The sequence below is a fragment of the Acomys minous genome (assembly GCF_964271855.1).
Source record: "Acomys minous genome assembly, chromosome: 3".
Lineage (NCBI taxonomy): Eukaryota > Metazoa > Chordata > Mammalia > Rodentia > Muridae > Acomys > Acomys minous.
Window position 1 is genome coordinate 61,267,802 of NC_140485.1, and position 24,019 is coordinate 61,291,820.

At 49.7% G+C, this 24,019-nt stretch overlaps 1 protein-coding gene and 1 long non-coding RNA gene across 2 annotated transcripts; one reads left to right on the forward strand and one right to left on the reverse strand.

Annotated features, from left to right (window-relative positions):
- Positions 1-2,375: 2,375 nt before the first annotated feature.
- On the reverse strand, positions 2,376-13,184 carry LOC311593721. Its single transcript, XR_014777812.1, has 3 exons — positions 13,083-13,184; positions 4,966-5,133; positions 2,376-2,709 (listed from the first exon to the last, which is right to left on the reverse strand). It is a non-coding gene; the product is annotated as an uncharacterized lncRNA (long non-coding RNA).
- A 944-nt stretch (positions 13,185-14,128) lies between these two features.
- Positions 14,129-23,717, forward strand: APCDD1L (APC down-regulated 1 like; the record flags this gene model as incomplete). The annotated part of the gene is given in 8 exon segments (XM_084775208.1): positions 14,129-14,189; positions 14,302-14,440; positions 17,047-17,146; positions 17,150-17,213; positions 17,216-17,483; positions 17,485-17,596; positions 22,940-23,281; positions 23,283-23,717. Coding segments are annotated over 8 exon segments (1,473 nt in total). The 3' UTR covers positions 23,670-23,717.
- Positions 23,718-24,019: the final 302 nt, after the last annotated feature.

Consider the following 24,019-nt stretch of genomic DNA (forward strand, 5'->3'; position numbering starts at 1 on the left):
CAGCCTGGGCTATATGAGAGAGAGAGAGAGAGAGAGAGAGAGAGAGAGAGAGAGAGAGAGAGAGAGAGAGAGAAAGAAGAAGAAGAAGAAGAAGAGAAGAGAAGAGAAGAGAAGAGAAGAGGGGAGAAGGGAGAAGGAGGTTTTTGTTTTTTTGTTTTTTTTAAATCAGACCTTTCTTTAAGGTAACTTTTCTTCTTTGTGAATTCCTTTGTCTAGAGCAGTGGTTCTTAGCCTGTGGGTTGCGACCCCTTTGGTGGTCAAATGACCTTTTCACAGGGGTCACAGATCAGATATCCTTCATATCAGATATTTACATTAAGATTCATAGCTGTAACAAAATTACAGTTATGAAGTAGCAATGAAAATAATTTTATGGTTAGGGGTCCCCACACCATGAAGAACTGCGTGAAAGGGGGGCTGGGAACTGGTCTACGGGCAAGGGGATGACTTCTTACTGATCAGAAATGTTCCCTGTGTGGGCCTCTGTCCTTGGGAAGACGGTTTTGGTAGGCATGTAAGTCTGTGAAGATATCTGTTTCTTCCTCCTGTTTTTGGTGTTTTCCAGGTTCAAGTGTTGATTTCTTGTTATTAACCTTGCTTGATGCTCACTGAGCTTTGTGGTACCAGTGGCTTGGTGTCCCTTATCATTTCTGGGAATTTATCAGGCTTTCCCCTTCATCTGTTGCTCCTCTGCTTCTCCCTTCCTTCCCTCGTGAGAGGTGTTATTTAGTCTTTCTTATTATGTATCGTATGAACTTCTTTTTTGACTTTCTTTTTTCTAGAGCTGAGGACCGAACCCAGGGCCTTGTGCTTGCTAGGCAAGCACTTTACCACTGAGCTAAACCCCCAACCCCTTATGTATCATATGTCTCCATGACTCTTTGTTTAGTTTTCTGTCCTTCTATTTCTTTACTGACTTACACGTCATTTCTTTATCATCTTCCATTCCAATGATCTCTTTTACAACAGTGTCTAATCTGCTGCAACAGGCAGTTACATCTTTCTTCTGATGATTATACTTCTATTTATTCAAAATAATTAGATGCTTTCCATACTTGCCTGGTGATTTTTATAGCTTTGTGTTGCTTGTTCGGTTTTAAATTTTTCATGTCTTATTTCATTAGAAGTTTCTCACATATATTATATAATCTTATGACACAGAGTTCCATAGCTGGTATTCGTTGTTTCTGCTAACCTTTGTTCCACAGTGAGATGCTGACCTGTGTCTTTGGTGATCCCTAATTGAGAATTCACATCTTGATTTTCTTGGAAAACCTCCGACTCTAAAATGACAGTGCATTTCTAAGAGGCCATTTATCTTTGCTTCTTCCAGGAGCCAAGAGGCAGCAGGAATCTAAGCGTAGTCCAGCCCTGTACCCCACCATCCCAACATGGGCAAGGCCAAGATTTCCATTCACCCCCAGGAACATTTCCACAGGTTCCATTTCTGTGTTCGCTGGGGTCGTTTAAATTATGTATAAGTGTGTACAGTGAAAACCCTCTGGATGTGGAGACCACTGTTGCAGAGACAGAGTGCCAACTCACACTTCTTAGCACTCTAAAAGAACGGGCGCCTATGTGCATGCCTATGGGAAAGCAAGAGGCCATTGCTGCTGGGACACAGCAGGCGACCGAGTTAGAGTGGCCTCTATGAAGATGCACAGAGGAATGAGGCCCCCAGAGAGACAGAACAGCTGCCTCTGAAGTTAACTGTTGCCCTTACTTAGTCTTGGACACAGAACAAAATCTACGGTTAACCAGGGGCTATAACTTCTTTCCCACCTTCAACTGTTAGACCGGCAGAAATTAAAGCACTGTTTTCAGAAGTCACATGTGACGGCACACACCTGTCATCCTGGTCCTTGAGATACTGAAGCAGGAAGAAAGTGAGTTCAAGGCCCGCCTCAGCAACTCACTAAGCTCTCATCTCAAAAACTATGTATGCGTCATGTCTACATTTGATACCATCTGGTGTGGCCAGAAGCAGACGAATGCTGCTATTGTCACACACCTCCAGTGGAGAAAACACTGAAGCAGTGTTCATAGAGGACAGTGTGGCCACGCTCACTACTGTTCGTTGCATGTACGATTTAGTTATTGGGAGTTTCTGATTGGCATACACAAACTTTACAACAAGAAACACCGAAAAGGCCATCTGATGTACTGTTCTTTATAATCGGAAAGAAAAAAAAAAAGCAAGCCTCAGGGATAAGAATAACCTACAATCCAATAGTTATCAACAGAGGAACAGCAGTTAATTGAATCAAGATTTGTCTCAGATGTTGCAGTTCCACCTCTTCCGCGAAAAGGTAAGTCTAAAATGAAAAGCTGTCTCCAATAATTTAAGTATAAAAAGCAAAGGGTGGAACGACGTGTAGGAAAAGATTGCACGCATAAAAAGAGTTTAATAGCTAAATAAAAAAACGCATACATATATACAGGCAAGGATGGGCAGAGGGCTGTTTCCTGGGACGATGAATGAGAAGCCATGAATGTGATTCACTGTGCTCAAACCACGAGGGTTTCGGGGGAAGGTACGGCGCTCGCTTCACGCCTGCTCCATATGCTTTGAGAGTTCCGCTGCACAGCGCATACTGCTTTTGTTTGGAGAATTCCGTCCGTTTTTTATTGGGCTCTTGATGAGAGTTCCTGCTTCCCTCAGTTGTTCCATCTCCCACTTCTGCTGCTTCATCATCTCAGATTGTCCCCCTACAGACCATAAATAAATACACATCAGTCCCTCTAGCCAGGGAGGAAAAAAAAAAAAGACCTTCTGCGAAGATCTTTAAAACCTATTATTAGATTAAAACGATAGATTTCAGAATGATCCATTTTGTAGAAGTAAAATTTTAAAGTGTATTAAATGTGTATGTAAAAAGAAAAGTCTAGAAAGCAAACGACTCACATTCCAAGAACATCACAGCTCAGAGGTGGCCCAAGTCCCCCCACAACAATCTCTGGTGAGGGACAGGCCCACATGCTGTTGGTTTCCTGTATTCTGAGTGCCCCTGGTCATCAAATAGCCTCAGTGAAAATAACAATCACCAGAGTACAACATATCTGGCATGCACCTCTGGACCAGAAGATTTTCCAATTTGGCTTAAGTAGGTGCCCAATGTGCTATATGCAGTCCTACCTACCAAAACACTGTCTCGCCTCCCTTCAGAGTTTTTGGACTAGGGTAGTCTCATCTGCCTTCCCCCCACATTTTCTTCCCAGCTCTATATGCCTTGGGGTAAGGTCTGGCACTAGCCTGTGTCTTCTCAAATAGTACACCCCAAAACAGAACTCATTGTCAGTTCATCTCAGGAACGGTACCCATGTTCCCTGGCTAAGGACCCATGTGCATCCTCATACCATCCCTCGGGGTGTTTTCCTGTCTGCAGCTGCTGACTCTCTGTCCTGTGATGCCCTGGACCCCGACAGGTAACCACGTCATCACTAACCCAAGCAACGGGGGCTCAGAGCCTTGGCCTCCAACCTCCTGCGGCTGTGGGCCATCAAGCCAATTTGATCCTTTCTACTCGCTGCTGTCCTAAAATTGAATTAACATTTCCCTCCCAATCAAAGAACTCATTTTCACTTAACTTATTTTTAAAAATATCTATCGGTCTCGGTCTCCACCTTCACTTCATCCTAACACCACCCCAGGCTGGATGTGGCAGTTATTGAATTGATTCAAAATAGACAGAAAAGTAATCAAAGGTACAATGTCCATCCTGGCCCCCTGGAGTCAGAGGGGTGTGTGTGTGGTGTGGTGTGCTCATGTGCGCCCACGGCGGGAACACTGTCCTTCAAAACAAGGCGTTTGAGAACACACTGATCTTCTCCTCCCATAGCTCCTCTGCCCAAGAGCACTTCAGAGCCTGGACCCCCGGCAGCTGCTCATCTCTGCATCCTCCTCAGGACAGCATCTAGAGCTGTGCCAAGCTCAGGGCTAATTACATTGTCCTCCCTTGCCGTGTTCTTCACACCTTCCTGCCACCTTCAACAGCTCTGCCTAGAGAGCCCATTACCTGGCCCTCCATCTGGCAAGCTGTTTCTGTTTGTGTAAAACCCTGAAGGGACATGCAGTCACTGAATGCAGACCCACAGACCGCACCACCACCCCCTGCCCCCCCCCCCCGCCCATCTCTACCTCCCTTTGGTGAACTGGGCATACACTCTACAGATTGTGCTGAGACAATGGTCCACCAACTGGGTGAGACCCCTCAACCCTGGCCGAAATATGTCCACAACTTTGTAGACAAACACACAATCAGAACTAAGTAAATGCCAAGTGAAGACCAGGGCAGCTGGAACAGGTAGAAAGAAGCTGTGGTTCCCAATCGCTGGCTTTGATTTAGGGCCTCTCTGTTGACATTTACTTAAGAGAAGTCAGACGTCATCATACTGGGTGTCCTGATCTGTAAAACAGTAGCAGGCAGAGTGGATGCGTCAACCTGGGCCGTGTGGAATACAGTGTTCTAAGAACATGCGCCGTTTTGCTGTGATGGCCCCCACTCTATTCCTGATGACTAATCCACCAGGGTCATCCAGTCATTGTATGACGTCCCCTTAGCAACCCTGAGTCTTATTCCCCAGGATGACAAACATCCACGGGTCACAAGGGAAGGCAAGATCAAAAGGCCTGCTTATTGACCATTTAGGAAGCCAGCGTATTTCCCAGTACCATGCCTGCAACAATTAATCCAATATTTGTGTCTTTAGGGTTTTATGTGTATGGTAAAACAAGGTTCCGACACTCTCCTTGAATTAAAACACTTACTAATTTTCTAGATGTTAACATAATACCATCATAAAATATTATTATTTCTCTTAAAGTCTGGTAACTCCTAACAGAATGGTTTTCCAAGCATGGAGTAGGGTTCCCCACAAATCCATGCTCCGGGAGAACCTTTATCCTGAATATGAAAGAGATTTAATCTCAACGTGATGGAAGAAAAATTGATTTGATAGACTCACCATAACGTTCTTGCATTTAAAATCTCTGTCCTTCCTGACTCAAAGGCCCCACTCTCAACACATCTTTGCAGAAAGACCAGGGAGGGGGTGTTTTGTTCATTGTTATGGACCTTCCTGGGTGGCCTTTCTTGTTCCATTTGTGGCTTTTGTTCCGAGTTGACCATGTGTCTGAAAAGAGACAAGGATGGGTAATCCCATTGTCCTTCCACTTCAACCTCAAAATATGTCTTCAGTGCCATCTGACATGATGACCCTTAGTGTGGGAGAGACCAAGAACCCCAAAGTTGGCTTTCTATTGACTCCATCTTGCCCAAAGACAGGGAGGGAAAAAGGGAGGGAGGGAGGGAGGCCTATTGGCCCTCGGCTGAAGGCCAACTCTGGAAGAGGCCCTTGCTGGGTTTCCACCGAGACGCCCAACCACCCCAACTGAAGCTCAAGAGGTCCCCCTTGTGGGGACTCCCAAGAACAGCCCAGCCTGTGGTGTGTCTCCCCCAACGTCGGGGTGGTTTCCTGTCACCCCCTACATCTTTGAAAGATCTCGAGACCCAAGATCCCTCATAAAGACTTCCAGTCTCCATGTTCCCATGAAGACCTCCAACCTTCTAAATATCTCTGATAGATGCAAAGGTTCTTGGACCTTCAGAAGAAGACCTGATGGCCACCAAGTTCCCAAGTCTTCAAGAAGAACTAGCTCTTAGAGGCGCTTGCTCAAGGTTCCTTCTCAAGCATCCATCTCAGGATTCATTGGGAATCCTTCACCACTGTTCACTCAGATAGAGGTCTTGTTTCTCATGGGAATACCCCACACACACACAACCTTCTGGCACTGGTGCCAAATTCCTTTTCTATAGAACAATGAAGCTTGGATCTTCTGCCAAGAAATCCAACAAGGATTTGTTGGTGCAGAGGAGACTTCCAGATGTAGATCTGTTCGGCAAATACTGTTTCAGAGCTACGGCCCTCAGGGACGAGACTGCCCATCAAGCTGGTCCATCCAGACCCTCCAAGAACTCACTGCCATCTCCACCCGCCCCTTCCAGTCCACGCTGAGGGCTGATTGGGGCAGCACAGTTTATGGTTGTCTAACGTCCTACCTAGAGATCTAGGAATGTGCCACTGATGATGCAGAGGAAGCCAGGTTGACAAAGCCTTGTCTGCTAGACGCCACATCTGGGTGGAGAGGGAAGAGTTCCCATCAATCACCCAGATTCCTGGGCTATTTTGAAACAGCTGGGCTCTGGCTAGAATTTTCCAGTTTTCATCTGGGGGGGAGGCCCCAGCCCAGAGCCGAGTGATTAGCATTTCCATGGGGGCCCAGAGAGAATTTGGGTGGGAAGTTTCTGTACTGGAACATTCTTAAACAAACAAACAGAAAAACCTGGCGGATGGGCTGGTGGAGTGGGCCAAATCTTCTTCTCCCCGAAGCCCCTCGTTCCTTTCCCATCCCAGAGCAGTGGGCTTCCTCTTCCCTTAGCAGGAAATGCTAAAGTCGGGCCTCGGGAAAGATGTCCCAGCGGCAAACATCTCCTCTTGACAACGGGCCCTTCCCACGCACCGGAGCTCATGGTCACAAAGCAGCACCAATGGCAAGTCCAGACGTCATCACTGATGCCTGGGTCCTGGGGTGCATGGAAAGCTGAGAGGACATTGGGGAGCCATGGTGTTCCTTGCTAGCCTTCCCATGTGGGCTTTCATCTGAAGGCCCCCGTGCCTCTTCCATCTGGGAATCAGCTATGGCAGGTGTCCCACCCTTCCCGAGGTCCTCAGGGCAACCGTCCACTCTGAGGTCACCCAGCAGAGAACACATTCCAAAAGGCCTGAGAAACTGCCAGGAGTGGGAGGTGGGACATGTTTGCTCACCCTAGAGCATACTATTTCTGAGTTTCCCAGGGTTGAAATGTACACACACGCACACTCCCTAAGCACAAAGGCCTTAGATTAGACGTATTACAAGGCTCTAAGATTATGGCCAAATGGAAGACATGTGAGGTGGCTGAAGCTGAGCCAAGCACGGCAGAGGGGCCTACAGGCTCTGGGGCGTCCAATTTTGTCTTCATTCTTGTGTGATTTGTTGGAGTTGTCACTGCATGCCAATATAAGACCTTCTCCAGGGAGAGCTGCTGGACGTTCTCACGGCTGGTGTGGTGATCTCATCCCGAAGCACATGTTTTCTGTAGCGCCGGTGAGGGCGGGCCCCAGCTTCCAGGGCTTTCTGAGCACCATCAGCCAGCATAGGCAGGGCCTCTGCTAATCAAGAGCTGTTGTTTGGGTGGGACCTGCTGTTGACACTTTTATTTAAAATGTGCTCAAGGCTCCAGCCCAAGCATTCCAGGTGAATTACCTCAGACTGGGGGTTTGAAATAAACCAGACATGTTCTGATTTTCTGTTTGTTTGTTTCCTTTGTAATCAAGTGCTTTTTTTTTTTTTTAAATCAAGCAGCGCCTAGAAGATAGAGGCAGGAAAATTAACAATTCAAGGTCATCCTTGGCTACAAAGTGTGTTCAAGGTCGGCCTGAAATACTAGAGACCCTGCCTAAGAAAGAAAGAAAGAAAGAAAGAAAGAAAGAAAGAAAGAAAGAAAGAAAGAAAGAAAACTCCATGGAAGGAAAGGAATGGAATTTGGTTTATACACAGGGCATAGGATGGGGCTGCTGAGGCAAAGTCTAAGTAGGAAAGTAGACCCGGTTTGCTGGACCCCCTGTTACCCAAAAAAATACCCATATTCCATTCCTAACCTGGGGTTCTGCACCATGGAGTGGCCCACCCATCATTGGAATGTGACCGACCTAAACCTAAATGGAGCTGTGATTGTGGAACATACACAACCCAACTTAGAAATCACGCTAGGAAATCTATACAAGGGGGTGCATATCAAGTGTCTTTGTCATTTGTCTGTAATATCAGGGGCTCAGCAAGAAGATGCTAAGATTTGGTTCACCTACTCCTTTTTAGCTTTTTGACTTTGGCTCTTAGAAAGCTCCAGGCACCCATGATGTTGTATCTGAGGCCTTACACATAAGGTACACAGGGATTTCTATTGAACCATACCATAGGGCTACAAGACCTTAATAAGAGAGGCGGGAATCTAGTTGGAGGGTTGTGAGGCCAGGGCACATCCCTGGGTAGAGCGAGCTCTACTGCAAGTAGTGGGCACAGAGCTTGAAGTCTGGATCCAGCCCCCGAGCTGACCCAATGTTCCCATGTCATCTCCGGCCAGCTGCCTCTTTTTGCTCCCCACTTGTCTGGGCCCCCCCCAACCCTGGGAATGCCATCACTCTCTGCCTTCCTCAGAAATTCCCAACAGCTACAAATCTACCACTAGTCTGACCCTGACAGCCACTTCCTGAAAGAGAGAAGAGTGTGAACCAGGCAGGGAGGGGTTGCTCATGGTGAGCAGAGGTCCCTCCTGCATCTAAGAGGAGTTAGGAAAGAAGAGCTGGCGAGTGTTTGTCTAAGAACCTTCCAGGATTGTTTCTAGGCCGTCAACCAGCCATTGTGCTGGGAGGGCCATTAAGAGGAAGAAAGGAGAATCTGGCCGTGACAGGCCAGGAAGACTAACTAGTAAGGCAGTGCTGTGGAGGAAGGGGGAGGGTAAAGGAAGAAGAGAAAGAATGAGGGAAAAAAGAAAGGAGGGATGGGGATCCATAGAAGAAATGAAAGAAAGAAGAAGGAAGCAAAGAGAGGGAGGGAGGAGGTGAAACCCTGAGGACCACCATAGTGGCTTTCATCTGCAGTGAGCATCCGGCTCCTGGCGTCTACACACCATTTTCCATTAAAAGAACATAGGGGCTGACTCTCAGAAAAAGCAAAGTGATTCCAGATTTTTACCACCTGGGGAAAGTTTTTTTAAAAAAACAAAACAAACAAACAAAACTGGCCAGGTCATGTGAGAAAAAGGGCTGTAGATGAACTACAGCCATACCCCCAGTATCCAAATCAGTGGGGATTTGGTGAACAAAATACTGAAAAGAATGCCCTACGGCCTAGGTCTAAAGTCCTATCCAGGAGCAGGTATGAGTGGACACAGCGGCTGCGCTAGCTCTTGGAGGAGAAGGCACAAGCCCATCGGGCAAGAGTCACCTAGGGCCGATTGGTAACAAAGGTAAGGATGCTCCCAGGTACCCAGGAGGCCATGAGTAACCACCAAGACAACTGTCCTCACCTTAGTCACAGCCCAACAGTGGGGAGACCCAGCGGGCATAGTAATGAAGTCTGACCTGCAGACTGACTGACTCAGGGGCCTCAGTAAACCGAAGTCACTCATTGCTTCTGCAGTGCTCCCCCAGAAGGCACAGGTCAGACTCAATCATGAGGAAACACTAGTCTCAGACAAAGGGACTCTATGAACTCCCTGGCCAGTATTCTCCAAAACTGTCAGGCTTGGGAAAGATAAAAACCAAAGACATGTGGAAGAGACCAATGCCTGGACCCTAACCCACCCGTAAACAAGACGACGAGGAGTGAACCTTGGACAGGCTGTTGACTACCTTCTACGTCCTGGCTTTGATCATCGTTGGGTGTCAATAGATGGGCCCTTCTGAGTAGCTAGGCAGAGGCAGACCAGAACCCTACTGCCCATGCAACATTTCCTAAAATAGTTCCAAAACTGAACAATTCAAATGCAAAAGTAAATTGAGAGTAGATAAACAACTGCAGGCGTGGAACGGCTGAACAGGGGTAGGGAGTGGGTCAGAGAGCTCAGGGACTGTGCCAGGGATGGCTCTTCCAGGACATTTGGGGAGCCAAGTACCAGCCTGTGGGCCTGTGGGCCAGCACCAGAGCAGAGAGCGCAGGGCAGCCCTTCGTCTTTGGGAATACCCTGAGAGCAGCCTTATGGGATCTGCTGGGTGAGAAGAAAAGGGGGAGTCCACAAGCCTCATGGGCTAGGAGGAAAGCTGGGCTGGACAGAGGGCACTGGGGAGGCCCGGGATCTTAGAGACTGTCACCTGCTTTTCCTTGAAGACAGCCAGGATCCAGGATCATGGTGGTTCAGTGTTACTGCTATCAGTTTCTTTGAGAACAAATTCTTACCCTCATGGATGGCCTTATGAATCTAGAGACTGCAACAGGCGTGTGGGCATGTCCACAAATGTAGTATACAAATGCATGCATCGGTCCTCATGCAGAGGCAGCTCTCTTCCTCAACGGCTCTCCGCCGTGTTCCCTTGAGACACTGCCTCTCACGAACTTGGAGCTCACTGAAGTTTTACTGGACTGGCTGGCCAGCGAACTCAAGCCAACTTCCTGTCTCCGCCGTCCTTCCCCTGCAGCACTGGGTTTACAGAAACACCCCACCACATGTGGCTTTTCACATAGGTGCTGCATATCCAAACTCAGATTTGTGAGTGCACTTAATCCGCTGAGGCCTGTCTTCATCTTCTTCTACTCTTTTGCTTTTCAGAGGATTAAGCAGACGAAACAGAGAGGGTCCCCACCCTCCTACATCCACCCACCCACACGCACGCGCACACACTCACACACACACATGCACGCACATGCACACACATGAACATTCACACACACGCACATGCACATGCATGCACACATGCACACACTCGCGGCCTGTTGTCATCATTTATCATCCCACCCAGCTAGGCCTGCCTTGTGGAAAGGAGTCCAGTCTCCGCCTGGGTATGCAGGCTCTCCAGGCCTCCGTGCATATCAGCAGAGCACTGATAACCTTGTGGTCCTAGGAATGACTTTGGTGAGAAGCAGGCAAGCACAGCGGATTCCATCCGTGGGAACTGTATGGATCATGGAACTGCATGGATCATGGGAACTGTGTGGATCATGGCAACTGTATGGATCATGGGAACTGTGTGGATCATGGGAACTGCATGGATCATGGGAACTGCATGGATGAGTAACACTGAGATCGGAGGTTGAGGGCTCTGAGGGAAGGGTGTGACAGATGTTGAGTGAAAGCTTCCTTAAATGGTGACTGGATATTCAGATTATAGCTGCCTGGTATTGTGATTCTTCTAAACGCCACTAAATTGCGGACTTTGAAATGCCTAAAGGGATAAAATTTGAGTGCAGTGGTTGGGTTTTTGTTTGTTCATTCTAAGTAGTCCAGGCTGGCCTTGAACTTATGATGAGAAGTGTATGCACTACTATACAGCCCTGATTACTGTATTAGATATGCTTTACTGCATTTTTAAGGCTTTCTAAGTGAGTTTAATTCCTTAGAATCCATGTTTTTAAAAAAAAAGTGCCTGGATACTGGGTAAGTTCCAAGCTACAAAGAGACTTGCCTCAAAAATAAAAGAAAAAAGATGGACAATGCCTAAGGAATCACAGCCGAGGTGTCCTCTACCCTCCACATGTATGTCCACACATGTGCACACACAGACATCTAAGATATGGCTTGCTAATAATACACATCTACCTACTCAACACTTAGGAGCCTGGCATGTGTAAACGGGAACTGCGGCTCAGTCCTTGATACCACAAACAAACAAACAAACAAGGTTCTGTAGGAGACAGCAGGCTGGCAATGACAGCAGCTGAATCCCTCTTTCACGCTGAGTCTGTTTCCTCCTGAACTCCAGAAGGCATGAAGGCTGCAGTTAGCAGTCCCCAGCAATGGCCAAGCAGAAGATGCTATGTCCCCCACCCCACAGCATGACATAGATCCAGCCTCCAAACTAGAGGATTCCCAAGGAATGAGCTCTGTAGATGTAGAAACCTTGGTGCCTCTCTAGGGCCCCACAGTCAGGGGCTCTGCAAGTATCCATGCTCCCCAAGGCCACAAACATGCCCCATATGGTGTTTGTGCAAGTGGCCTGTCCCTGGTGTTCTAACTCTCGCTAACACATTGGGCCATGGCAGATCATATTTTCAGCTCTGGGAGCCTGGTCCTAGCAGTTGGGTACTCTAAATTTAATTCTGCAGGTAATTTGAACGATGCTATCTAATTTCAAATGTCCCTGCTCTTATGAGTGCAAAAGCAGCATAATTTTTAATTAGTGAGTAAACAGTAAATACTGAACGGCAGTAAAGTGGACACCACTGTTAATTAAAAATCCATGGTTGATAAAAATCAATTTGGTCCTTGCATTCAGGTCCCTGCAAAGAGTTGTATGACCCAGCCATGGCCCCATCTGCCGGTAGTGGTTCATCTAGTTAAGACTTTCCTGTGGGGAAAGAAAGAAAGCGGGGTGAAGAAAGAAAAGAAAATCGAGGTCTGTCCCAGAGCTGTGAGGGCAACAGCGTGAGACTGTTTCTAACTATTAAGTTGAGTTGGTTGTGTTGATTTTTTTTTTTTAACAATCTTTACATTGAGGCTATGGGAAAGCAGCGTTGCAGCCCTCTGGGGCTTTCTACAAGAAGGTTCCCACTGTGCTGAGTTGTGTGTGTGTGTGTGTGTGTGTGTGTGTGTGTGTGTGTGTGTGTGTGTGTTCTGATGACAAAGAGGACTGACCATATCTTGTAGTCTCCTAACATAATCAAATCCTAATTTCTCGTAGAAAAACAACAAATGAAAACACACTTAGGGGAGAAATGCCATGTGAGGCTTAGTGACAGCGCGACATCTCTTCTAGGTGCCTTCAGGGAGGAGTGTGCATGAAACAAAATGGTGGCTTCCTTCCCAACAGAGAGATCATCTCTTCAAGAACCAGAGATTCAGGGGGACAGCATTCTAATTTTCAGCCCACGCGTTATTTCACGGAGAAATACAAGCTTCATTTCCCAACCAGGCAAATAAGGCTGACCCCTCCTGATTCCTGTTCGCTTTTACCTGTTCACTGAGTCAACACTTTGCGACAGGTTCCATTGACACCGGTGATGTTCAAATTAACCTGCAGAATTGAATCCAGAGACTCCAGCAGCTTCCGACCACAACGGTGGCTCAGAAGCACCTGAGTGTGGTCGGGCTGACAGCTCAGGTGACTCCGTCCCTGTTCAGGACTCGTGGGCTCAGTACGGATGCCCGTGCACCCACTGTAGTGACCTGGCCCGTGTACCTTTGTCATAGCGATATTGTGCCAGGTTGTCTCTGAAAACCTCATCTTCCGTCTTGCAAGACTTCTGTCAGTCAGCCTTGCTTCCCCAAGTGACAGTGTGCCCATGTCAAGGCCATGGTTAGCTGTTAGGTTTTGTTTCTCTTACTTACGAGTGGGACCGGGGGTCACCCTCAGATCATTGCTCAGTCATCCTTCACGTGTGTGTCCTGAACTCCGGGTCTCCAAATCAGCTCCCATTGCTCTCTCTTTCTGGTGACCCGAATGAATAGCAATCAACCTGTCTGACTTGAATGGAACATCCTGGCTTCTAGCCCTGGCTTTTCTTGGCCAGTGCTACAAACCCCATGGAGCTGAGCCACCAGGCCACACACTCAACTCCTAGGGTGGCTGCAAAACTTCAAGACTAGACTATAAAACCACCTGGCTCTTTCCTCGACGGACGACACCATTGCCCATGGTCATCAGCTACACCGCTCAGCCTTCTCTGGGTCTCAGGGTCCCTGGGGACTCCTGGATCCCAGGAACATTACGTTTTCCTGAGAGATTGCTGGTTACAGAGTTTGGGGGTCCATCTGTATAACAGATAGAGCTCTGTGGGATAAAACGGGGCTCCCCTGGCCTTCCCTCAAGGCCAGCTTGGAACCTGTGAGCATTCGTCTGGGAAGGAATGGGAACATGTCGTGGGAGAGGCCCTCTGCTCCGTCCACAGCTTTCCCTGGAGGCCCTGGCTGGCCAAGGCTCTCTGAGCTCCTCCTGACCCACTTCAGCCCCAGGCTCAGTGGGAAAGGCTGGCTTGGCAAGCCTCATACAGTGGCCAGCAGCTGGGGTCAGAGGCCACTAGGAGGACAGACACTGCGGTAAAGAACTTGGAAGCTGCTCACACTAGCATCCTGCCATCTGGGTTGTGTCAACTGACCCTCTGAGTGGGAATGACAGCTCCTTAGCAGCTGAAGTTTTGCTACTCAATTTTGAGCAGCAGCTAAGAGCTGTGGGGCGCTGTCCCACGCGCTTGCCAGCCTATCCTGGGGTCACCAGAAGGACCCCTGCTGCTTAGTTCCTTCTCACACATCTCCCTTACTGTGGTGCTGGCTCCTGGCCAGGACTTGGGGAAGAGGGCCAATTGGGATTGTAGTCTATGTGTCTGATCGCCTGCTCAGGTGCTAGGTGTCCACTACCCACTTAGTGAGCATGGACTATGCTGGACTCTGGTCTGTGCCCCACGTACAGAGAAGGAGACCCAGTCAACAAGCATCTGGGTGCGCTGGGGCCTGAGGTGAGCTGTGCAGCCGCTGGCATGGGGAGAGCAGATGGGTCAGGCACTAACCATGGAGCCTGTGGGTCTCTGAGCAGGTTCTTTATCCTTTGCAGCTGGCATCACAGAAACAGCTGGTACTCTAAGAGGGGGCCATCTACACTGGGAGCCCCAGTGTCAGCAGCCAGTGCCTAATGGTATGCCCATCGCTATGGTCCTGCGCCGACACCTCAGTGGGCCCTGGATCTCCACTGGGTAAGACTCCCTTAAGCTCCCAGCATGCACTGTGACTGGCCTAGATGAGAGATGCCTCTCTGTGAACCTTAGCATTGACCTCTGTGAAGTTGGTCTCTCTCCGCTTTGGAGAAGGCACCTGGAGCAGGGAACTGTCAGGAACCGTATCACATCCAACCAGCAAGGTTAAGCTGAACAGTACACACATGGACCCTCCGGCTTCCCTCTGGCAATCTGGCACACAGTGTGCGCAGTAGGGTATTGATAAATAAGCAAACAGGAAGTGTGTAATGCAGATTTAGCATGGCACTGAACTGCGCTGCATGGCAATCAGCATCCCAGAAGGTTCCTGGAGATGATGACATCAGAGTGAGGACTCAGAATGAGACAAGTCCCCACTCTGCTGAGAGCCACAGGAAGGGGCAGGCAGAGAGCACAACTGGTACAAAGAACCAAGGTAGAAAGTAGCTGGCTGAGGAGGTCTGAGGGTCCCACCCACTTCATCTAAGCTCACAGGCACACCCATCTCATTGCAGGGGCAGCTCTGCAACCCTCGTCTGTAGTAACCATCAGGCTACTCTTCCTCCCAGGATGGGAGTTGAGGGGGAGTTGTGGCTTCTCCTCCTCAGCCCATTCCATTCTGGAGTCAAGGACTGAACTTTCTTTGTCCTCCACGTGCCTCCTGAGCTCATGAAGAAATCTGCCTGCCAAACATCTGTTAGCGCTTTGGGTGCCGCGAGGGGGCAGGGCGTAAGCTCTCAAAATTGCTTCTAGCACTTTTCCCAGGCTCCGGGGCTGCCGCCCTTCCTCATTCCGCCCAACTGGGACCAAGGCAGCTCCTAGTAGGGTCACTGAGTGCACAGAGAGGGGACACAAAGCTGCTTCCAGCAACAACACTCCGGAGCAGCTCTAAGAAACTTCTAGAACTTTCTTCCTAGAAGGTCCCCACTGTATTTTCCTAGTAGGTCTTGTGTTCTGAGAAGCATGTAGGACGGGGTCAGTAGTCTGGGACTGTGCACTAACGCTCTGCATGCCACAGGAAAGCCATTTTGTACTGTAGGTCCCATCAGAGGCCCTCAAGTGTGCACTGTGACTTCCTTCACTGTAACCATCGCCTGGTCTATTAGCCACTTACTATTTTTCTTCAGACCAACTTACTTTTATTTACTTAAACATATTCACGCATTTTACAGCCTTGTTGGGGTATAATTGGCGTACAGTAAACAGCACACATTTATAGTGTAATATAATTATTTTTAAAGAACGCCTAACATCGCTCCAGACGCAGAGAACAGTCACTCGCCATAAATAAGAAGGAGCTGTGAAGAGACTCAGTGAAACAAAACCACATAATTGGGTTCTCTCTCGATTCATGGCCCTTCTCAGGCTCGGCAGCGTCTGCTCACTCTAGGAGGAAAGAGGGAGCTTAGACTCATTAGCTCTCGGCTGAGGCCCTCTCCTTCATCTTAGCAGAAAGCCTGAAGGAAAAATGGGAACCGTTTTCTGCTTGGATGATAACAGCCTAAGTATGAAATACATATTAAGATGGCGATCCAGGTGGGCACCGGGGCGTCCATACCCTGCCACCCACCACAATGAGCCCTTGATGGGGATGTTCTATCATTGGCCATGACTGCGGAACCAGGAGTCACTTCATTTCTTCCCCTTCTGTCCACCCCAGGCATGTTTACACTGCTAATACACTAGAGCCCGGAGACCAGGTCAGCTGACCTCTCTCCCTCTCCCTCTCAGTGTGTGTGTGTGTGTGTGTGTGTGTGTGTGTGTGTGTGCGCGCGCGCACGCATGTGTGAGTGTGTATATGTGGTGAGTATATGTGGTGTGTGTGTGTGTGTGTGTGTGTGTGTGTGGTGTGTATGAGCGTGTGTATGTGTGGTGTGTGTGTGTGTGTGTATGTGTGTACAGAGGTAGATGTGTTTGTCTTTCTCAGTTGTTCTCCACCTTTGTTTTTTTGAGGTGGAGTCTCTCACAGGGACCAGGGAATCTGCATCAATCCCTGGTAGAGATGTTTCTGTCCCTGCCGCCCCAGGGCTAGGTGCAGGCACACACCACAGTTGGTTCTTATTGTGTGGATAGTGGAGAGCAAATTTGGAGGGGGGGGTGGGGGAGGTGGGAAGGTGGGGGGGGAGTGTCCTGATTGCTATCTCCCTGGTCTTGTTTGGCTGTAGCCAGTTTTACTTATAGCAATGGTGTGTAGATGCAACAGAACCCCCGTCAGCCTTCAACCCCAAAATGTGCGTTGTCCAACCCCTTCATGGAAACAGCTTGCTCTTGTGTGAGTGAAGCTAGGGAGAGGAGGTAGTTCACCAAAGAGGAGACACTTGAGGGATGTCCCCTATGTGCTCCTTCTACCCCCTTCACTCGGGGGTAGAGTGAGCCCTGGAACTCGGTGGCTCTTGGAAGCAAAGAACCATGGGAAGAAGATGGCGGCAACAGCCCCAGTTAGGGCCATGAGGGTTGAGAAGGGGACCTGGAGATCACAAGATTGAGAAGTCCCCCAGAGGAGGAAACTGAGTGAAACAGGCTGGGGACATGGGAGCCCAGTCCAGGGAAGGGTGAACCAGATAGGTTTTCATTTCTCTGTCCCACGCCTATCTCCTCCTCAGCAGCTGCAAGGTTCGCCCAGGGCCAGAATTCCTCACCCGCTCCTATGCCTTCTATTTCAACTGCTTCTTCCGTGCTTACCAGTTCCACTACAGGGACTCCTCCTGACAGGAGCCTGCTCACTCTCTGCTCATCAAGGACAAAGTCCGTCTGTGCCAGGCCTCGTGGGTCACCCAGGGGCCACTGAGGGTCACTACCGTCTGCACAAGGTGGGTATAGTCTTCCACAGCCACCATGCCCTGTTTGACATTGCCAGGTGCCTCAACCAGAGGCAGGCTGGCCAGGACTGTACGGGACGGCTGCCTCCAGCCCGGGCCTGGCTGCCAAGGACACTGTATGAGTTACTGAGCTCCCAGGTGCCAGGTGACTGCATGGTGGTACTGGGCTTCAAAATGCATGGGCTCAGTCTGCTGCACCTGCAGCGTCACATGCAACAGCAGCCTGCTGGCACCACATTTAGTTGAGGAGTTGTTCCTTGGGGATGTCCACACCAACTGGGCAGAGAGGCAGCACTACTATCCCACTGGATACCAGTGGCCCCTGCAAAGCGCTCTGGTGAGCATGGAGCCCCCTGGTGATGTCCTGGGGCCAAGCCCGGCAGGTCCTATAGAATGTGGTCCTGCTGAGGGGACTCTGCCCCACTCTTCCCACTGCCCTCACCTCTGGTCAGCTAACCGGAGGACATCAGCACGTTCGATTGGCTCTGCTTGAGCTTCTTCTCCCAGCTTTTGCCAGGCTAGGTAGTCTTTCATAGAGAAGCATCGTTCACTCTCCCCAGCCTGGTCATTCTTGGCATGCATCTCCTGGGTTTGGTCTTCATCCTTCTTGCAGGACCCTATATGTGCCCCAGCAGCACACGGTGGCTCAGGCAGGTTTCTACCTGTTTGGTTCTATTTCCCTGGTCTCTCTAATCCCATGCTACACATATGCTGCTGTTAGGGAGCCTGCCTGTCACCTCCTCACTCAGGCACTAGGCACTTCATCAGGGGAAGTCTGTGGCACCACCCAACATGGGGTCTTGGCATCTAGCTAAAGGCAGAGTAGTGTTAGCACATGCACTGAAAACACTCTACTGAGACCGCAGTACCCTCTTAGTGACATCTATCAGGAGCCCAAGGAGTCCACTGTGACTAGGCCAAACCACTGATGCATGTGTGCACATGTGCTGATGTTATGAGGTGCAAACCACTGATGTGTGTGTGTGCACACATCCTGGTGTTATGGGGTACAAACCACTTGATGTGTGTGTGTGTGTGTGTGTGTGTGTGTGTGTGTGTGTGTGTGTGCACATGCTGGTGTTATGAGGTGTAAACCACTTGATGTGTGTGTGTGTGTGTGTGTGTGTGCACATGCTGGTGTTATGGGGTGCAAACCACTCATGTGTGTGAACACGTGCTGGTGTTACAGGATGTTGCAGCAAACTCCACAAACTTTATGGAGTTAGTGTAATGAACAGAGGTAGACTTAGGACATGGGTACTAACTCTCACTACTTAAGCTTAGTGGAAAACAAGGTTGGTGTGTAAGACTCTGGATTAGGCCAGGCGTGGTGGCATACGCCTTTAATCCCAGCACTTCTGGTCTACAGAGTGAGTTTCAGGACAGCTAGAATTACACAGAGAAACACTGTCTCAAAAAAAAAAAAAAGACTCTGGATTAGGACATGAGTCTATCTGAACATGTGGGTCCAGAGTGAAGCCTATGAACCTCATTTCTGTTTGTTTGTTTGTTTGTTTGTTTGTTGTTTGTGACAGAGTTTCTCTGTGTATCCCTGGCTGTCCTGGAACTGACTCTGTAAACCAGGCTGTCCTCAAACTCAGAGATCCACCTGCCTCTGCCTCCCAAGGGCTGGGATTAAAGGTGTGCGCCACCACTGCCAAGCTGCTGCTGCTGCTGCTGCTGCTGCTGCTTCTTCTTCTTCTTCTTCTTCTTCTTCTTTTTCGTCTTCTTCTTCGTCTTCTTCTTCTTCTTCTTCTTCTTCTTCTTCTTCTTCTTCTTCAAATGTAGTCTTCATTTCTAACACATGCCCTGGTGATCTATGAGCTGATCCCCAGGGTAAGGAGGCTCTCGCTATAGTAATCTGCCCCTCCACAAGACTCCAAAGTGACACTCATGGAAGCCACACAACCAGCCATGGAAGCTGACTGGTAAGAAAGCCAGCATACGGTCCCAACAGAGGCTGGTAATGCCTGAGCACCCCTCCTCAGAAAAATGTTGAGAAAAGCCTTTTTGAAAATATAAAAGGTATTGTCTTTAAATAGAAGCCAGTCTTACTAAAATAGAATTAAGATGCGAAGCTGTGACACAGGATGGCTAAGAATAGGAATTCTTTCTTTACCATCAAGTCCAAAAAGTGGTAAGCGCAAACCACGTACAGGGCACTGACAGAAGGACGGAGGTGAGACACATGAGGACATTTGATGATGCTGGGACTTGCTGCTTATTGTGAATGGAGATGAAAGTATGTTAGGACTCTGGGTTAGTAACTCCTGACCAGCGTACCCCATATTTATTTTCTGATAATCAAATTAAGGGTGGCGGATCATATCTGTAATCCTAGCACATTGGGGGCAAAGGCAGAGAGCTTGCTGTGAGTTTGAGGCCAGTCTTAAAAACCAACAAAGTACAAAAAAAAAAAAAAATGGAGAGAGAGGAATAAGTTCAGCCATCTTTATCAAGTGCTGTTTGAACCTTGGGGCCATTTGCCCATCGTGCAGCATATAGTGAGTGCCTACTGTATACTGTACACTCAAACAAAGCCAACTGGGGCAACTTCTGATCTCTTATAGCACCTGCTTGTCAGAGTCCCAGGGGGTGGGCACTAGTGGTGATAGACAGACCAAACACATCTACCAACTGCTCCCAAAACTCAGGATCTGGGAGGCTTGAGGCTCTTTTTAAATGACTTCAAAATGAATTCCTTTTATTGCCTGTTTATGCTGCTCAGGCCCTTAATCTTCCTTGTTCCAAGGGGCACCACGAGGGCTGACAGCACTCGGGTCACCTGGGAAGGTCTCAGGGGCCACTGTTGGTTCCCTCCCTGCTACCTAGCCAGCCCTGGTGGCTTGCGTGGGCTGAAAAAGTGATTGAGAAACAAGACACACAGAAACATGTCATTTCAGCCCAGCGCCAGATGCAGAGACATTAAATTAAAGGTCTGCACGGCAGCCCCCCCCCCTCCTTAGGAAGGGGAGGAAGATGGTTGGATGGAGGGAAATGCTGCAGTCAAATGCCCAAATGGCTTGGGCATTGCTCGTTACCTTCTGCTATCGGGCTGGGGGTGGGGGTGGGGCCCAAGCCTTGCCCACAACCCAAACCAGATGGTAAACACCAACAGTTTTAGAAGTTAATTTAAAACCAATTTGATGCCAAAATTTATCGCCTGGATATAGAATACTAATCAATCAGTCTGTGCCCCACCACAGTCGTCCAGACGAGCATCACCTCTAGGGTTAATTAGAAATTGGTATATGCCATAGGAGAAGTAGGTAGTGGAGTGGGCTCCCAACAGTATGAGGTTGGTGGGTGTGAGGCTGGGCACTCTGTTTGTAAACTCATCACCCTCTGTCCTCTGTTGAGGACACCCTGGAGGCGTCTGATGCGGGCAGGGACTTGTGTCATCTTCTTTAACTGGCCCTGAGCAGGAATTGCCTTTTCTGTCCCCTCACCCACCTGCTATGTCCCAAACCACTTGCCCCAAATGACCAGTCAGCTCCTGCAATGTCCCTCTGTACATGTGAGGCCATGAGTGTGCCTCTCTCTGTGTGTGTGTGGCAGGAAAGAGCCACTCTAGGACTATTTCAATGCTGTGCATTTGGTCCTGTCAATACACATTAGTGTGAACATAGTTCAGAATGTGGGTTAAAAGGCGTAAATTAGAGGGAACTCTTATCAGCTGGCCTCCCAATTACCGACACTCCGGCTAACTGCCACTGCTTCCTCCATCACAAACAAGTCTGTAGCCATTTACCGGGGTTTCAAAGTGACTTCGCCTCCTCCAGGCCTGAGTCCCCCAAATAGCAGCTAGGCATGATGGTACTCCCCTGATATCTGTGCCCTTTGGAAACTGAGGCAGAAAGGCTTGCCTGGAGTTCGAACCCAGCCTCAGCTATATAGTGAGTCTCTCTCTCCCTCTCTCTCTCTCTCTCTCTCTCTCTCTCTCTCTCTCTCTCTCTCAAAATAATGATGTAAGAATAATATCCAGAAATAAAACATGATATAGGGTCATGTGTTGTAGAAATAGAAGTTCAGCTTCCTCACAGGAATAAATATTAATAGTAAGAGCTTTGAAAATGTGGTAATCCAAACAAAAGAAAGATATGCCCTCCCCTTTGCCTTTCCCGCTTGGGCCTCAGTCCTGGTCCCCCAGGAACAGCGGGAACGGGGTTGTCTGCTGGCTCTCAGGTCCGCGCTGAGCAGTGGCTATTCCAAGGCCATCACGTTTGCACAGAAGGCTTTACATTGACTTGTGGGCAGCATCTCCCTTTAAGGAAGAAAGGAGAAGCAGGGAAGCAGAAGTGGGGGGAGGAAAGGGTGCGGGAGATGGGAGTCTCTGGCTTCTTTTTGGCTCTACTAAACTTTTTCACTCCAAAATATAGATGGACCACTTCCACCTGGTTAGGTTGAGTGTCTGTTTCCTGTTGATGGGTGGCACCTCAGCTGAGCCTGGGATGCCAGGCAAGATCCAAAGCAGGAAGAAATCAGACTCATGGTGGGGGGGTGGGGGACGGGCAGGGTCTGGGTTTGTCTGTTATAATAAGGCTGGAGGCTGGGCATGGTGGTGTTTCCTCACAGTTGCAGTAAAAGGAGAACCGTGAGTATAAGGCCAGCCAGAGCTACAAAGCCAGTTCAAGGTTCACTTGGGCTACTTTATCTCAAAAGAGGCCAGGGCAGGAGAGGGTTGGGGCGTGTGAGGGGGAGCGGGAGGGGTGGCAGGAAGGGGCTCATTGCTTCATGCAGACTGGAATCTGGATCTCCAAATCTCAACTCAACACTGGGCATGTGACCTGCAATTTCAGCAGCCAGAAAGTGGAGGCAAGGAAGCCTGGGGCCAGTGGGCCAGGGAGATGAGTCCTATTGATAACTTTGGGATCAACTGAAAGACCGTGCCTCAGAATAAAGTGAAGAGCGGTTAGCAGAAGACCCTCTGTCAACCTCAAGCCTCCACATGTGCCTGTACACACAGGAACCTCCGCCCACACTCCCACACACATACAAAACAAAGCTAACATGGCAGCCTTGGCCATGCCCCCTTGCAGAGGGCGTACAAACTGCAGCAAGGCTTTGCATCAGGTCCTGCAGGACCGTGAACAATTGTGGCAGGCCACCCGGGCTCTGAGTTTCACTCTCCTCTGTCAGTTTCTGGAGGGGCTCAGCATAGCCACGCCCTCCCACCCCCCCACCCCCCCCACCCCCGCATTCCAGGAAGCTGCAAATGTGAAGAGGCAACGACGGCGAGTCAGGAAGGCTAACTGGGCAGGACATCTAAATCCAGGGACCTAAGCCACCTAGACTTCAACTGGTTTCTCATCCATTCAACCAGTGTGTGTTTACAGGGAGCCTAGGGGTTAAGGGGGGGTCAGGGCCGTGGCCTAGAGACCTTTTGCAACTCCCTGCCTACTGCAGTAGGAAGCGGGGTTGGGGGGTGGGGGGGAGGGTGTCTGTCTATGAGGAGGTGACAGGACAGGTCTCAAGGCTGCTTTATAAATGTCAGGCCTTTGCTGGCCTGAGGCCCAGGGAGGAGGGTGCCTTTACCTTCTAAGCCCAAAGACATCAAGGAGGCCAACCTGTTGGAGGCTGGGAGGACAAAGAGAGCTGAGAAACCAGGCACTGGAAGAGCATTCCAGTCAACGCGGGCATCTTCCCGCTGCCTGACCGCTCTGTTTCAACTTTCCTGCAGCACCACACTTGTCCCTGCCTGACCTGCAGACTCATCACCTGCTCCGAGGAGCACCACCCTCCCGTGCTGCCTTCCCAGCCAGCCCTGCCACTGCGCCTGGATAGCCACTGTGTCAGCATGGGCTGTGAGGCAAGGCCTGCTGTGCTGTTCCTTGTGCTGCTCTTTACCTTTGATGACCACAAAAGTTCCTGGGAAGGGCATTACTATCACTTCTCCGACCCTGCCTGCCGCCAGCCCACCTTCACCGTGTTTGCAGCCTGCCACTACTCCAGAGGCGCCCCGTCCCTCAGGGTCCATGGTAGCACTGAGCTGATGTTTGAGGTTACAAGGGGCCATGTGACACGCCCCCCCTAAGGACCAGGTCACTACAGCCATACTCAACTTCTCCAAGCCAAGCAGCTGTGGAGGCCCCGGGACCTGGTCGGTAGGCACGGAGAGGGATGTCACAGCTACCAATGGGTGCCTACCCTTGGGCATCCTGCTCCCACAGGTAGAATGTGAGCTGCTCAAAACAGAACAAGACGTCCACAAGCAGAGCCTGCTTTTCACTGGACAGAGGCCCACAGATGGGTCCAGTTTCAAGATGCCTGAGAAACGCCCTACCACCTTCCAGGCACAGAGCCTCACGGCACAGGCCTCCAACGCAGAAACTCTCCATTGGGTGGGCTCCATATCTTCCTGTCATCCTTCTCCCAATGCTACTTCTGGCACAAGGACTGGCCCTCTTTGAATGGCTATGACATCAGCCTTTGACTTCCAGGCGGCCCCTTGGACAACCGTGTGGCCCTGCAGATGCCCACCTGGCTCTGTGCTGTCAGAGCACTATGGGGGGGTGGGGGGTGGGCAGGGGCAGAGCCCTTTCCTGCTGCTATTTCTCAGATGAACAAATGGCCCGGCACCTCTGGTTTATCCTGTACCCTAAAGGGCTCAACAGCACTGCAAAACCAGGGGCACAGACCACAGGCCTGGATGTGGCTGCCAAGTCTGTTGTGTTTCTAAAACCCTACTGTTCGTTTTAATCCTGTCGTTGTGCCTGGTGTTAGTCTGCCTGCTCTTCCTCGCCTGGGATTCTGGGACAGA